At 40.7% G+C, this 16,452-nt stretch overlaps 1 protein-coding gene across 1 annotated transcript in view; it reads right to left on the bottom strand.

Moving 5' to 3' along the window:
• The window catches only part of LOC122561384 (coiled-coil and C2 domain-containing protein 2A-like), a 268,528-nt gene that overhangs the window by 46,195 nt on the left and 205,881 nt on the right, over positions 1 to 16,452 (bottom strand). The window contains exons 34-39 of the mRNA XM_043713148.1: positions 14,625 to 14,720; positions 14,362 to 14,526; positions 13,920 to 13,946; positions 13,627 to 13,830; positions 1,962 to 2,051; positions 1,534 to 1,647 (exon numbers count right to left, since the gene is read on the bottom strand). Coding sequence (XP_043569083.1) covers positions 1,534 to 1,647; positions 1,962 to 2,051; positions 13,627 to 13,830; positions 13,920 to 13,946; positions 14,362 to 14,526; positions 14,625 to 14,720 — 696 coding nt within the window. The remainder of the gene's footprint in view (positions 1 to 1,533; positions 1,648 to 1,961; positions 2,052 to 13,626; positions 13,831 to 13,919; positions 13,947 to 14,361; positions 14,527 to 14,624; positions 14,721 to 16,452) is intronic.

Here is a 16,452-nt window from a genome sequence, read left to right as displayed (position 1 = left end):
TGCGTTGGGAGATTTCAATTGCAGCAGCATATTGGATTTGTACATCATTGACCACTTCAACAATTATGACAGCTGGGATTTTTTTACAATCTTACTATGCTGATAGATAACTAGAGCTGAAGTTTAAACTGCAATTCTTGGTTGAGGGAAGAGCTTACAGGAAACTTTTCCCTTTGAAAGATCGTATGAGGAAAGGCTGAGGCACTTGGGGTTGTTTTCATTGGGGAAAAGAAGGTTTAGGGGTGACTTGATAGAGGTGTACAAGATGATTAGGGGTTCAGATAGGATTGACAGTGAAAATCTTTTTTCACGTATGGAGTCAGCTATTACAAGGGGGCATAGCTTTAAATTAAGTGGTGGTGGTATAGGACAGATGTTAGGGGTAGGTTCTTTACTCAGCGAGTCGTGAGTTCATGGAATGCCCTGCTAGTAGCAGTGGTGGACTCTCCCTCATTATGGGCATTTAAGCGGGCATTGGATAGGCATATGGAGGATAGTGGGCTAGTGTAGGTTAGATGGGCTTGGATCGGCGCAACATCGAGGGCCGAAGGGCCTGTACTGCGCTGTATTCTTCTATGTTCTATGTTCTATGAAAGAAGATTGTGGCATGTACTCTCGTAGAGTGTAGAAAGTATTGACCTTCTCACAACATTGCTGGGCATTTCTCAAGTTCATGAACATCACATTGACTGGCATTGTCTGATGCCATGATCTCCTCTTGTGCTCCAGAAAAAAGAGGATACCCCATCCAACAGGTCCTCCGGAACCTCCAGGTCCCTCTCTGCAAAGCCTTGAGCTAACCTACCTTTGTGATTTCTGGAACGATTCGCAGGAACTGTGCAGAGTAGTTCTGGATTGACAGCACTTGACCCGCTTTAAAGTGCACAGCTGGCAACTATGTATGCAATACAGCAGACAGCAATCTCATCCACATTATAAACTCTTCTGGTCATTAATTCAACCATTCCGCCCCAAGTACAGGGCCTTTGTGACATTTCAATTGACACTCATCTTGCTTACTTTCTAAATTAGCTAATTTCTGTTCATTCAATCAGCCCTTTTCCAGTTTGCCCCTTCTCAGATAACCTCCCCCTCCACCCACCCTATTCATCATCCTTCCTTTCTTAATGAAGCCTTTTGAGATCGTTAAAGCGTTTACCTGTGCTCTTCAGCACTGGACACAGCCTTTAATTTCAGCACTGGTATCTGTTCCAAGTGGCATTGTTGGCACTACAAAGTGGCCTGCCAGTCAGATTGACCAGCAGTCCTCTAAGAAAGGGCTTACTCTCATGAAAGATGTGCCTAACATTACATAGCTGCAATGTAGACATTGGCCTTGTGGACTGCTCTCTCTGACTTTTTATCTGGGGAGGGCAGTAACCACAGCACTCCAACAAAATCGGCACATGGAAAGAAATCATCTTTCGTTACTTTTTCTTTCTTTTCATCCTAAATTATAGAACTTTCATGTCTTGAATAATACATGAATTTAAATTAGATAGAAAAGTAAATCTTTATAATTACTGTACTTACTTCAAGAATTGAGGTTCCCAACAGCACAAAAGCATTCACCTTCATGTACAAGAAATAGTTACAAAGAAGGACTGCGTGGTCCTCTTTACCTCCAAGTATCAGATTAAGAAATTGCTAAATGAAAACAAAAGGAATTAAAACTATGATATGGCATTCTTGAAGGAAATATGTACAAAGCAATTCCTCACATGTAAGATATTAACACTTAAGTTCCCATATTTTAAAAAATTGATAAATTGTACTAGAAGAACAAATGAATATTAATAAATTTAAAATATATACATAATACACCATTATATGTAAAAATATTACTATGCCCATAACATTACTTCACATCTTAAATTTAAATAACAGCTAGAAACAGGTATAAGTAATCAGTATATTCTTCCTCTAAAATATGTAACATTTATCCTTGGTGTTCTACTTGCCTGTGATGTCAGCCAAGTATTGCAGGCATCTGAAAAGCCTAGGTGTTCTGGAAGGTATGGAATCAAGGACACAAATCTAGCTATAACATTCTAAAATGGGAAAAGGTACTAATTATATAGGTGTCAATAATATCACAATTAATAGAAATATAAATTGTTTTATAAGTACAAAGGTAACTTTTCATTTATTTGGCAGCTGTCAAAATGCTTTCATAATATTGTTCATTTATTAGATAATAAATAAATGCAGTAAATTTTGCCATATAGCCAGTAACAGGTAATAAATTGATCTTAAATAGATCATAGGTAATAAATAGTTAAATTTAATATATTTTGCAAAACAACAATTTCCAAACTGAGTAAACGGAACAGCTAACAATGGCATGGGTGAGAGTTTTAAATTGGTAGGAAGGGGAGGGTGACCTGTTTTCACACTGTAGGAATTCTATGATGATTTGTTGTAACTAAATATGGGTTTGGTGAATTCAAAAATGATTTACATAGGGCTGAATGTTACCAGAAATTGACTTAAGTATTATTTAAATTGAGTATTCTGGAGAGTTAATTTCTGTGAGGCTTAGCAGGTTTTCTCATCTCCTAAACTAGGAAGCACATTATATGGCACTCCAATCATCCAATGCTAGCCCAATTGTCCCACTACCTGTCGATGGAAGTTCTTACCACTCCTGATATGCCCCAAGCCGGCATTGTATATTAAAGGGCATGTGCACCAGGCATTCCAGAGCAGTTCATGTTGATTGGAAATATTTGTGAACGAGATTTGAGAAGATATGTAGGTCAGGTTGAGGTTCTGGATGTAGGTTTGTCGCTGAGCTAGAAGGTTCGTTTCCAGACATTTCGTTACCATACTAGGTAACATCTAGGAATTCTTGTGTGTGTCTCGTACTGAGAAGCATGGCATTCCAACTGAAACTCTATCAATGAATACATTGACTTGGATCCAATTTACCACCCCCTGAGAAAAAGAACGAGAAATAACATCACCATAGGAAATGATGTCACCACAGGAAATGACATCATCAACCCAAGGAAACCCAAACATATAAATAGAAAGCAAGCTACACCACCAGTGCTTCGTTCGGAGGCTCACTGAAAATGTTACCTAGTATGGTGACAAAACGTCTGGAAACGAACCTTCCAGCTCAGCAAGCAAACCTACATCCTGGAAATATTTGTCCTGAACATGGCAAACAAGGGAAAATTGGCACCCTGCTTTGCAGACTAAGACTGAAGGTCTTGGTCAATGAGGTAGTGCAGAGAAGTGATGTCCTAATTCTACAGGACCAGCACAAGAGGCCAAGACACCAGACCCTGTCAGCTTGGTCTGAGGTTGTCTGGCCGTGTCAAAACAAGGTCAATGATTTTCTCCACACTGACAGGATCAGTGCCATCACCTTTCTTTTACTACCTCACCAAGATTCATGCTCTACCACTCTAATATTGCATGTAAAAGCTTCACCCACTCACCCTCACCCACTCAAAGCCCCACATTACTAACCCTGCATGCCTTCTGTGCTGTCTACTCACTTGCTCGGGATACCAAACTACTTTGCCCCAACCCATACCAATAGCTGTGCCGCCCACATTCATCTTATTCAACCATTCTTTTTCTTACATTTCAGAAGAAAAAGGCTAAAAGAGGCAGGGATGCTGGACATTCAACTCCTCAATCCTTATGAGGACAGGGCCCTGATCCTCATTAATGGGGGATGAGACTGGTGGCAGGAGAAGGGACGGTATCAGAAGGCTGTCATGATCTTAGATTAACTACCTTAAACTTGGTGTGACGATGCTGAAATAAAGATACTGTGGAATAAAGTTTGCACAACCAGGAAGGAGAGATCACATCCAGACTGAGACACAGCCTGAATGAGTATATACTTGGCGGGTTTGGAGGCATCGTGGAAACTAAATCAGATGGGAAGAGGTGTTTTTGCTTGCCTTTTTTTGACTCATAGTTTGTAAGTATTATTAATAAATGGGATAAACTGAAGTCCAAATTCAGGGGCAAGAAAAAGAGTGACATCACAGGTAAGCTGTAAATTATTTGGTTGGTGATAGTACTAGTTTGACTATGGGTACTTTCAGATTGAAGGTAAATAGGGAAAATGTATATGGGCTACAAACTAAAAGACCAGTATGAAATGTTACAAATCAAGAATTAAGTAATTAAAATAGAGATGCTGTGCCAAGCAATGTGTTCTAACTGCATGATAAGGGAGCTGGTGGACCCCACTGTGTTTCACGGTGACCACATCTGTAGTAGGTAGTAGTTTCTTGAGGAATTGATGACCTGGAGTCTGAGCTTCAAACACTGTGACACATCAGAGAGGGGGACAGTTATCTGGATGTTGTGTTTCAGGAGGCAGCCATACCCCTTAGATTGATTACCTCAAATTTGGTCAGTGGTCAGGGAGAGGAGGGTGTGACTACCAGCAGGGCAGGTATAGGGATCCAATAGGTAGTACTGAAGGAGCCTCAGCACTTGATTTTGTCTAACCTGAGGTGGCTCATTGTATCCAGATTTGCTACTCTGCCTCCCAAATGATGTTCTAATTTATAATTATAAGCACCTAGTATGAGAGCCCACTGCTGAATGGGGCCCAAAGCTATGGGCAGCACTTCATTGTCCTCTTTTAGAACATAGAACATAGAATAATACAGCGCAGTACAGGCCCTTTGGCCCTCGATGTTGCGCCGATCCAAGCCCACCTAACCTATACTAACCCACTATCCTCCATATACCTATCCAATGCCCGCTTAAATGCCCATAAAGAGGGAGAGTCCACCACTGCTACTGGCAGGGCATTCCATGAACTTACGACTCGCTGAGTGAAGAACCAACCCATAACTTCAGTCCTTTATCTACCCCCCCTTAATTTAAAGCTATGCCCCCTTGTAATACCCGACTCCATACGCGGGAAAAGGTTCACACTGTCAACCCTATCTAACCCCCTAATCATCTTGTACACCTCAATCAAGTCACCCCTAAACCTTCTTTTCTCCAATGAAAACAACCCCAAGTGCCTCAGCCTTTCCTCATACGATCTTCCTACCATACCAGGCAACATCCTGGTAAACCTCCTCTGCACCCGTTCCAGTGCCTCCACATCCTTCCTATAGTATGGCAACCAAAACTGCACACAATACTCCAGAGTCTTATACAACTGCAACATGACCTAAGGGCTCCGGAACTCAATTCCTCTACCAATAAAAGCCAGTACGCCATATGCCGCCTTCACCGCACTATTTACCTGGGTGGCAACTTTCAGAGATCTGTGTACATGGACACCAAGATCCCTATGATTTATAAAAATGACAAACAGCAATGGTCCCAACACAGATCCTTGCGGAACACCGCTAGTGACGGCACTCCATGAAGAAACTTTGCCATCAACTACTACCCTCTGTCTTCTTCCATCCAGCCAATTCCTAATCCAAACCTCCAACTCACCCTCAATGCCATATCTCCGTATTTTCTGCAGTAGCCTACCATGGGGAACCTTATCAAACGCCTTACTAAAATCCATATATACCACATCTACCGCTTTCCCCTCATCAACCTCCTTCGTCACCTTTTCAAAGAATTCAATAAGGTTTGTGAGGCACGACTGAATAGGCAGACTAAATAGGCATTTGTGATCCATGATTATCCATGATTATCACAAATTTTCATCGATAAAGGTACTGGTGGAACCACCCGACTCCAATTATAACCACCAATCTTTCTTTTTATCTGAGCATATTTATGTTCTGCATTAGCCAAAGACCTGGATGCATAAGCATTCCTCTCCATTAGGCCACCAAACAGCTAATACCATCCCAATGGGGATGCATCACATGTTAATACCAGATCTCACTTGGGATCATAGCATGTCAATGCCTGACAGGATGACAGTTGTTTCTTTACTGCATGGAAAGCTAGGGACTTGTCCAAATGGCCATTTCCAAATTTGACCTTTTTTAGGAGTTGATGCCGAGGTACTAGTTGGATATCAGGTTATGTATGAACTTGCCATAATAATTTACCAGCCCAAGAAACGATCTAAGCTCTTAGACAGATATGGGAGTTGTGCCAGCTTTGATCATCTTGATTTTATCTTCCAACAGGTGCAGCCCAGTCTTGTCAACTCTGTAGCCCAAGTAGGTCACTTGGTGGGGGCAGAGGGGGGGAGGGGTGGGGCTGGTACACACATTTTTTCCTCCCTTGGAAAAACACCTCAGGACTGTATGCAGGTTCTCTTAAGTATTCATTAATAGTTTTCCCTGTTATTAAGATGGTATCTAGGTAAATGGCAACTTGAAGCAGAGCTTGCAAATGTCTGCTGAAAAATTGAACAGGCTGGCGATAGCCCAAATGGCAGTCTAGTATATTTGTACAAGCCCTCATGAGTGTTAATTGCAGCATACCTCTGGGAATCCTGGTCTAAAAGCAATTGCAAGTAAGCATGGCTCATGTTCAGTTTCATGAAGGACAGCCCCTGCCAGCATTGCATATAAATACTCTATCCAAGTGATTGGGTATATATCTAGTGATGAAAAGTAGTTTACCATTTGTTTAAGATCTCCACAAAGGTAAACCCAACCATTGGGCTTCAAAGTCAACATATTGGGGCTGCATGGTGGTTCAGTGGTTAGCACTACTGCCTCACAGCACCAGGGTCCCAGGTTCGATCCCAGCCTTGGGCAACTGTCTGTGTGAGTTTGCACATTGTCTGCGTGGGTTTCCTCCGAGTGCTCCGGTTTTCTCTCACAGTCCAAAGATGTGCAGGTCAGATGAATTGGCCATGCTAAATTGCCCATGGTGTTAGATGCATTGGTCAGAGGGAAATGGGTCTGGGTGGGTTGCTCTTCGGAGGGTTGGTGTGGACTCGTTGGGCCAAAGGGCCTGTTTCCACATGTAGGGAATCTAATCAGTGCTGCCCCTTGCTGTGAATTGGACTAGTTTGTTGATTCCTTCACTTTCCAGCCTTCTCATTTCTCCCTCTACTTTGGCCAGCAATACACATAGAACTGGGTGGGCTTTGCTGAATTGTAGAATGGCTTCCAGGTCAACATGCAAGGTAGCCTTGGCTCCTCTGGTAGTCCCTAGACCTTCCTGGAAAACCTCCAGGTATTTAATTGGGACTTCACTGAGGCAGCCATTTTCTCATTGGAAGACATTGAGCAAATATAGGTGAATCTCTCACAACCAATTTCACCCTGTTAAACTTGGGCCCAAGCCATTCACTAAGATCATTAGTATTTGAACCAAATGCTTTTCATCAAAGACCGGAACTGAAGTTGTACCCTTAACCTGTAAAGATTCCCTGGTATAGGTTCTCAGCCTAGCTGTGATTTGCACAAATTTAAGGGCTGGAGTCCAGAACAAATTTTATTAAAAACTGGTTCTGCAATCACTGATATGGCTGCAACAGTATCAACCTCAATTATAATTGAATGACCATTTAACCAGAGGTTTATCTTAATTACTTCTGATTTTGATGTTGCTAAGCAATTTAACTGTTCTAAACCAGGTGCTGGCAGACTTTACTGAGTATGAACTTTCCTGGACACTCGCCTGGATACCAGCCTAAGAGTGATTTTACTCAATTTATGTCTAGAAGGACGTTTGCTGTCTCGAATCTCTTACCATCAACAACCATAATAGCTTGCCAGCCAGGATACTGGAGGAAATTTTAATCGGTTGGTCAAGGCTTAGTTTCATTTTGAGGTTTTACTGTGGGCTGAACTAGAGGGCCCCTCTGTTCAGGATATGTCCTGAGTGAGGCTATGCAATTGCCTGCAATCAAGTAGTGACCCCATAACTCAATTTGCTCCACTTGTCACATTTTCCATAAATAAAGCCAGTTGTAGCGCCTGTTTGAAATCCAATTGGCTTCAGCTAGCAAGTGTTTTTGCATAGTTGCATCATTAATCCCACATATCAGATGGTCTCTCAGCATTTCATTAAGGGTTAAACCAAATTGACAGGTTTCTGCCAGTTGTCCTAACCTTGACAAAAATCCCCATATGGATTCCCCATTTCTTGAATTGCTGAGTAAAAGCAATAATGTCACAGAATTAGAGGAGGCTTTGGGTCATAATACTCTTTATGTCAGTCATTTCTTGAAAGGTTTGGGTATAAGATGCCTTGGGGAAAGTTAGGCCCCAATACAGAAAAATAGCTGCGGCTCCATAGGCTGTCAGGAGAATTACCCGATGTTTATCATCTACCAAAATGTCAGTTGCACTGAGAAAGTAACACATTCTTTCCACATACTGGTGCCAGTCCTTGATGGCAGGATCGCACAAGTCAAGCTTCCCAAACAAAGGTGTGATGTAAGAAATATTTATCCCAACTCACAAATTACTGTTATGAGTGTGTTTCTTCAGGATCGGGCTTTACTCTCATTGCTACTGAAATAACTCCACTACCACGTCACCCTTTATTTATACATGACTTTAATACTGCTTTGTGCTTTATGAGTATCTCTGACACTCATCCTTTTTATCTGCAGCCAGGGATCCCTGATTGGATGATATTTACAGCCAATCAGGGAGCTCATAATCTATGAAGTCCAACAGGCTGACCTGCTATACCAACATCACCAGCAACAGCACTGAAGGAAGTTAGTGTGTCACTGGTCTGTCAGAAAAGTGCCTAAAATATTTTATAGCCATCCCATGATCTTTGGCTTCTCCCTAACAAGTTATACTGTTTTCATCTGCAAGGTTAAAACAACATGACTATGAATAGCCCGTAGGAATGTGGCATCTAATAGATGCAGTGAAAATTATGAAGACCAGAATCAGACACATGGGACCAGGTTTTACACTGCTCTTCTATTATGCTAGAAGGTGGTGGGGTGATTGTAAAATGCAGCATGTGACCTGCCTACCTAGCTAGGCAAAAGTGAGGACTGCAGATGCTGGAGATCAGAGTCAAGATTAGAGTGGTGCTGGAAAAGCACAGCAGATCAGGCAGTGTACGAGGAGCAGGAAAATTGACATTTCAGGCAGGAGCCCTTCATCTCATTCCTGATGAAGGGATCCTGCCCGAAACATCGATTTTCCTACTCCTCGAATCCTGCCTAACCTGCTGTGCCCTGCCTACCTAGCTGCCTGATCTATCACCCATTTTATGAGGTACAGTAGAAGCATTGGGCATCCTACCCAAACTTGGCGAATTGAAGTCCTAATTGGCTTAATTAATAATTAATGGCAACTAAAGCCTTAACGGCTCCTCCATTTCCCTTCCATATGCCTGGCAGCTTTGACTATGGAGCTAGCTGTCAGCATGATTGGAACCTCCTTTGGAAGTCCCTTTGTGAATCAGAATTAACTCCCCAAGGTCGTAACTCCTTTTAACAGTATTTCCTAGCCTTTTAAACATGTACCCCATCGTCTTTCTCTGAATGTGTAAAGAGAAAAGAAATATTGCCAATCTAGCTACTGAGGCCCCTGGGAGAAGATAAGATGGTAGCACTCTTCACTAAGATGGCAAGAGACATAGGTGATTCTGAGACAAGGGTGTTGTATCTAAATAAAGTTAACTATGATGGCATTAGGCAAGAGCTTCAGTTACTTCAAGGGATTACAGTAGATAGGAAATGGAAAACATTAAAGTACGTGAACGAACTGTAACAATTGTTCATTCCAATCTGGCACCAAAAGAAATGTGAAATCTAGCCCAGCAATGGCTGGTAAGATTAACCAGGGAATAAAAACTGAAAGGATTATGGATGCTGTAAATCAGAAACAAAAACTGAAACTGCTGGAAAAGCTCAGTAGATCTGGCTGTTAACGTTTCAGGTTGAGTAACCCTTCTTTAGAACTGAACCCATTTCAGGGTGAATTAGGGATAGTATTAGATCCAAGGAAGGGGATATTCAAATCGGCCAAAAAAGCAGCAGTTCTGAATAAATGCATCACCTAGCTTTTGTCTGGATTAAATTCCATCTGCCATTTCTCTGTCCAATTCTCCTTATCTATTTCCTGCTGCATTATTTGGCAATCTGCCTCACGATCAATATCTCCTGCAATTTTGGTGTCATCCACAAACTTACTACTCAGGCCACCTCCAAATTATTTATGTATATTACAAACAACAATGGTCCCAGTACTGATCCATGCAGAACACCACTGGTCACAAATCTCCAGTCAGAAAAATACCCTCCCACTGTTATTCTCTGTCTTCTACGACAAAGCCAACTCTGTAACCCATCTTACCAGCTCACCACATATCCCATGTGACTTCGCCGTCTGTAATGATAGATTAGTTTGACATCAGTAGTGTGGATAATGTGAAAGTTCATTGCAAAAGATTTAATAGAGCATTTGAAAAGCAGTTGAAGGATAGGACAGAGTCAGTATAGATTTACAAAAGGGAAATCATTCTTGACAAATCAACCTAATGGTTTAAGGATTATAAGTTGTAGAATTGATAATGAGGTTGGGCCAGTGGATGTGGTTTGCTTAGACTTTTAGAAAGTTTCTGATAAGAACCTACATAAGAATTTAGCATGTAAAATTGAAGGGTATGGGATTACAGTTCACACACTGACATGATAGAGAACTGATTACTAGACAGAAAACAAAGAGTAGGAATAAATGGATCATTTTCTCAGTGGCAGTCAGAAACTAGTGGGGTAGCACAGGGATCAATGCTTGGTCCCAGCCAATCACAAAATATATTAGAGATTTAGATGAGTTATCTAAATGTATTATCTCCTAGTTTGCAAACAACACAAAGATGAGTGGGAGGGTGAGTTATGAGGAAGATGCAGAGTTGCTTCAGTATGATTTGGACTGCTGAGTGAGTGGACAAATGCATGAAAAAAAAGAATTAAAATGTGGATAATTGTGAGATTAGCTTTGGTAGCAAAAGCAGGAAGGCAGATTGTTATTGAACGATGATAAATTAGGGAAGCAGGAGATGCAACAAGTTTGAGGTGTTCTAGCCCACTAGTTGCTAAAAGTAAGCATGTAGGTACAGTAGGCAGTGAAGAAGGCATTCATAGTGAGAGGATTTAAGAATAGGAGTGGGGATGTCTGGCTGCAATTGTATAGGACCTAGGTGAGACCATAGGTGAAGTATTATATACGATTTTGGCCTTCTTATCTGAGGAAGAATAGTCTGGCTATAGAGAGAGTGCAATGACAGTTTACCATACTGATTCTTGGCATGACAGGTCTGACATATGAAGAGAGACTATATCGATTAGAATTATATTCACCAGAGTATAAAGTAGTGAATGAGGATCTCATAGAAACCTATAAAATTCTAGTGGGACTAGAAAGAGTAAATGCAGGAAGGATGTTCCTAATGACTGGGGAGTCCAGAACTAGAGTTCACAGTCTAAGGATATGGGGTCAGCCATTTAGGATGAGATGGGAAGAAATTTCTTCACCCAGAAAGTGGTGAGCCTGTCAAATTCATTACCACAAAAAATGGTTGAGACCAAAATATTGAATGTTTTCAAGAAGGAGTTACAGTTCTTAGGGTTAAAGGGATCAAAGGGTATGGAGAAAAAGCAGGAACAGGGTACTGAGTTAGATGATCAGCCAATACCTGATGGAATGGCAGAGCAGACTCAAAGGGCTGAATGGCCTATACCTGCTGTTAATTTCTATGTTTCTAACTATGTCCCCCATCAACTCCTCTTCTTCGGGGACTGTCTGGCATTCCAGCAGTGGGCACCAGTTAAACATTGCGCCGTTGGAACTAGTGAGCTACCTGTCACTCTAATTAGCAAACAGCTTTCCAAGATATAACTTCTTTTCCGGGTGTGGGCAGAACCTCATCATACTGAGTGCTATTTGTGTGTGGAGCAGCAACATGAATTACGGGTGGGATCCCAACTAAATGTTTAGCCGGGGCATGGAAATACACCCTTTGCAAAATCCATCCCATGGATAACGAATGTGTGGCATGCCTTTAAGGATTATTCTTATAGCAAACATCAGAATATGTGAAGACAGTGGTTGTGGTGACAGCAATCTCCCCACAGGTTACAACCAACTCCCTCCAGTTCCTTATTATTTGTGGCAGCACATCCAAAGATAGGTAAAAAGATGGTAGAGCAGTTTTTTCTCCCCTTGCTGGAGATTCAACTTCCTGAATCTTTTAAATCAACCTATTCAGACATATTTTAAATGAACCCTTCTAGATCAGCTGTGCCTTGAACCCAGAACTTCTGGCCCAGAAGTAGGGACCTTGATGAGCATGCACCATTGAATGATACCAATCCTCTTCCAGAATTTCAGAAATGCAAAGCTTAGAAGTAAAAATTATAATAAGACACTTCTATTTAAATTGGACATTCCTGCCAGTTAAGATGTTGCATGTTCATCCCCTGCAATTCGAAAAATTTACAAGGATGTTGCCAGGGTTGGAGGATTTGAGCTATAGGGAGAGGCCGAACAGGCTGGGGCTGTTTTCCCTGGAGCGTCAGAGGCTGAGGGGTGACCTTATAGAGGTTTACAAAATTATGAGGGACATGGATAGGGTAAATAGACAAAGTCTTGTCCCTGGGGTCGGGGAGTCCAGAACTAGAGGGCATAGGTTTAGGGTGAGAGGGAAAAGATATTAAAGAGACACAAGGGGCAAAGTTTTCACACAGAGGGTGGTACGTGTATGGAATGAGCTACTAGAGGAAGTGGTGGATGCTGGTACAATTGCAACATTTAAGAGGCATTTGGATGGGTATATGAATAGGAAGGGTTTGGAGGGCTATGGGCCAGTTGCTGGCAGGTGGGACTAGATTCGGTTGGGATATCTGGTCGGCATGGATGGGTCGGACCGAAGGGTCTGTTTCCATGCTGCACATCTCTATCACTCTATGACTCCTCCACTCCCTTCCCTTCACCTCATTAAGCCACAGTGTTTGAAGTCAAGGATCAAATTTGTTCCAACCTTTTATCTCAAGGAATGCCAAACTCAATCCTAACTGACCTTAAAGAGGCTACCTGGAATCTTCAGGTAAGTTTGTGTTCACTTGTCCACAGCAGATTGATGAACAGCCCTGAATTGTGTGGGACTATCCCATAATCTTTTGCCCTTTGTCTCGGTGCCCACCCCATTCTCATTTTCCAAGGACTCTTCTGAACTACCCTTCTCTGAAAAGCTTACCTGCACTCCATGTGGCAAAGTATTTCTTATCTCTTTGCCCAGATAATCCTGATTCAAAGTCATCAGGTTAATTTCCTTCTTTGCCACTTGTGTGGCCAGAAATGCAGCAACAGATCCTCACGCCTGTCAAGGTATTTTGCAAATAAAGCCAACCTCACTCCATAAGATGAGGTCAGCTTTTCAATGTTTTCTGAGATTATTGGTCATGAGATATTAGGGCATGAGTGAGGTGTTGTGGCCTTTAAATCATGGATTAACAGTCAGTCAAGGCCTGCTAGCAGACCGTAGAATTTTAATAGAGTTTTACATCATTAAGGGAGGTGCTCAGAATAGCAGAGAAGAAGTAGTACTTGATCAGTAGTTCTAGGAGTTAATAGGAATGGAGGGCTAGAGGATCTGCTTGGCAAGGATAGTTAAGAGCAGGATATTTGTTTTTTGAAACCATGTTCTCCAGTTTAGCATACTCAGGATTTTTAACCTCATTGTGCTATATTACTTACAAACCCTACAAATAATTAAAATGTGACATACTAAGGTTGCCTTGGAATTTTCAGGAAATATATCAAGCAGTTCTTGTGGTGGACAAAGTGGTCTGATATATCTTGTAACAATCCCAACTCTACATTCAGTGTCAATAGTATTGACAATGATTCTTCGCTTTGGGTAAAGATTTTGCATATCTTTTTGAAATGTATGTGCCATATGCAACAAATCTTCATCTTCTATTGTTTCCAACTAAAAAAAAATCAGAAGAGCTTAATATTATTTTTAACCATAATAAAATACAAATGATCAAATAACCATTTTCTAATCTGATTACTAACCTGCCAGAGAAGTGGTTGGCTATCTTCCTAAAGCAAAAGCATACATGTTTAGAAAAATTACTTCTCATTGCCAAATATCACAGCTGAAAATTGATTGAGTCAATTCCCAATTTGAATATACTGAAAATGTATTACAATACTATTTAAAGGCCAAGAATTGAATACAGGTCATTCTGCTATAATGCAACAATTGTGTTCCTTGGCAACACTGAGCTATAGAAAATTACACTATAGAAAACCACTAAAGAAAATCACGCTATACAAGATCGGTATAGAAAATTGCTACAACTTTTCAAGAAAGTTCACATTATCCAAACAATGTCCACAATTCATCAATCATAGCCAATTTGTGTTAATGAAATGCACATTATACCAGAATGACCTGTAATTAATTTTTTGTACATTCAACTGAGAACTAATTGTAATTAAGTTGAGAACTTACAATATCTGAACAAGAAACTTGAGGATCCAAGGTTAAAAAGATTGTTAGAAGTGAACTTTCTGCAAGTCCAAACTCATAAAATTGCTCACAAGAGCCTGTGTCTATTTTCTTCCAAGTATATCCTAGTAACATTGGTGGGGTGTCTATTCTGAAAGTACCATTCACCTAGCCATTATAAAAACACAAAAATGCAACACTCTCAATGACACAATTTTTAGATAACTGGAACATTCTAATAATTTAAATGTAGGTAATATTAGTACCTTTGATTGTTCAAGTACCGTACTGAATGGAATAGCAATGGATCCCAGCCAATGCTTGACATGTGGCTTAATATTGCAAGTCTCAAGGCAGTCACTCTAAGGTTAATAACAGTAATTCAGTTATATGTTTGTTTATTGTATCAAAATCAGAAAACGTCAAAAATTACAGTAATATTTTTCAAGTGCAATACTTAAAGTTTATTTATGGCATAAGTTTTAAGGGAATACAATTTATGTAGTGAGTTGATTTAAAGAAAATATGTATGTCTTTCATGTACAATATGGTATTCTGCCCAAAATCATCAAAAGCATTTTATTTCCAAAACATGTTTTTTTATATAAACAAGCCAATTTTTGCCACTCAGATTTGGCTACATAATGTTCCTGTGTGGTATTTTGGGACATTTTACTATTTGAAAGGCTCTATGAAAAGGCAAGTTGTTGGCTTTGAATTTTTAACACAAATTACATACTGTGCAGATCAAGATTCCATGCTTTTTAAAATTAGTTTGAAATGTAATACATTAAATTTGAGCTCCAGCAACAGAGATTGAAGACTGGGGAGACCTCAATTCCAGTGCAACTTAGAATGATGACGAAGATATCAGCAAAATACTGTTATTATTCCACTGACACTAACAGCAAATTCAAGCATCCACACATTCACAGATTAACACAACAATCTAGAAGTCACTCTTCATGATTCTAAGCCCCTGTAAAGTTTGCACAGTTGAGTTCTCCCCAGCCTACAATTCTAGTGCAATCAAGGCTGGACGGGCTGTTAATGTAATACATTTCAAACTAATTCAAAAGATCATGGAAACTTGATGCATACTGTATGTAATGTGTTTCAAAATTCAAAACTAACAAGACTTGCCTTTTCATAGAGCTTTTCAAATAATAAAATATCCCAAAGTGCCATGCAGGAATCTGATAGCAAGCCAGATAGGCAGCAATAGGGAATGGCAAGAAGCTTGGTCAAAGAGGTAAGTTTTAAGCATTGTCTGAAAGGAGAGAGAAGTAGAGATGTTCAGAGAGAATTCCAGAGCTTGGAGCCCAAGCAGCTGAAGCCACAGCCATCAATGGTGCAGCAATCAAAGTCAAAGATGCGCAAAGGCTAAAATTAGTAGAATATGACTTGTGAGGCTAAAGATGAATTCATAGATAGGGAGGGTTTAAGCCTTCGGTGAATTTTAAAACATGGATGAGAACTTTAAAATTGAGGCACTGTATAACTTTGAGCTTGTGTAGGTAAGTGAGCACATAGCTAGTGAAAGAGATGGACTTGATGCAAGAACAAGAGAAGCAGAGTTCTAGGTAACCTCAGCTTTAAAGTGGTTAGAATGTGGAAAGCCAGCCAGGAGTGTGTTGGAATAATCAATTCTAGGCATTAATATGAGAATTTCAGCAATAGATGAAATGAGGCAAGCGCAGAGACAGGTGACGTTAAAGATATGGAAACGAAAGTCTAGATTTTGCAGCTAGGCTGCAGAGCACAACACTAGAATTGTGCGTGTCCCTTCTAGAGGACATTAAGCAGCCAGCTGCACTTGATGTTATAGCAGGTGGCTAGTTAAGAATGTGGAGTTACAGTGGTCATTCACTTACAATTTAGAACATGGAAGAGCAACAGTGCCATTGGAAGATGCTGGCAAAGGGTTACCAACCTAGCATTCACCGTTACCTTTCATTCAGGAAATGCAGGTTGCTTCTCACCTAAACATACAGTGTGCCTGTCTTTCATCTAGGAGCTACAACTTGACTGTATTCCATCCTGGACCTTTCATCAGGAGATCTAGCTTGCTTGTCTTGTGATCAGGGAAATGAA

Source organism: Chiloscyllium plagiosum, chromosome 22, assembly GCF_004010195.1.
Source record: "Chiloscyllium plagiosum isolate BGI_BamShark_2017 chromosome 22, ASM401019v2, whole genome shotgun sequence".
In the NCBI taxonomy this organism is placed as follows: Eukaryota; Metazoa; Chordata; class Chondrichthyes; order Orectolobiformes; family Hemiscylliidae; genus Chiloscyllium; species Chiloscyllium plagiosum.
The sequence above is the reverse complement of the archived record's forward strand: the minus strand, read 5'-3'. Positions and strand labels throughout refer to the sequence as shown.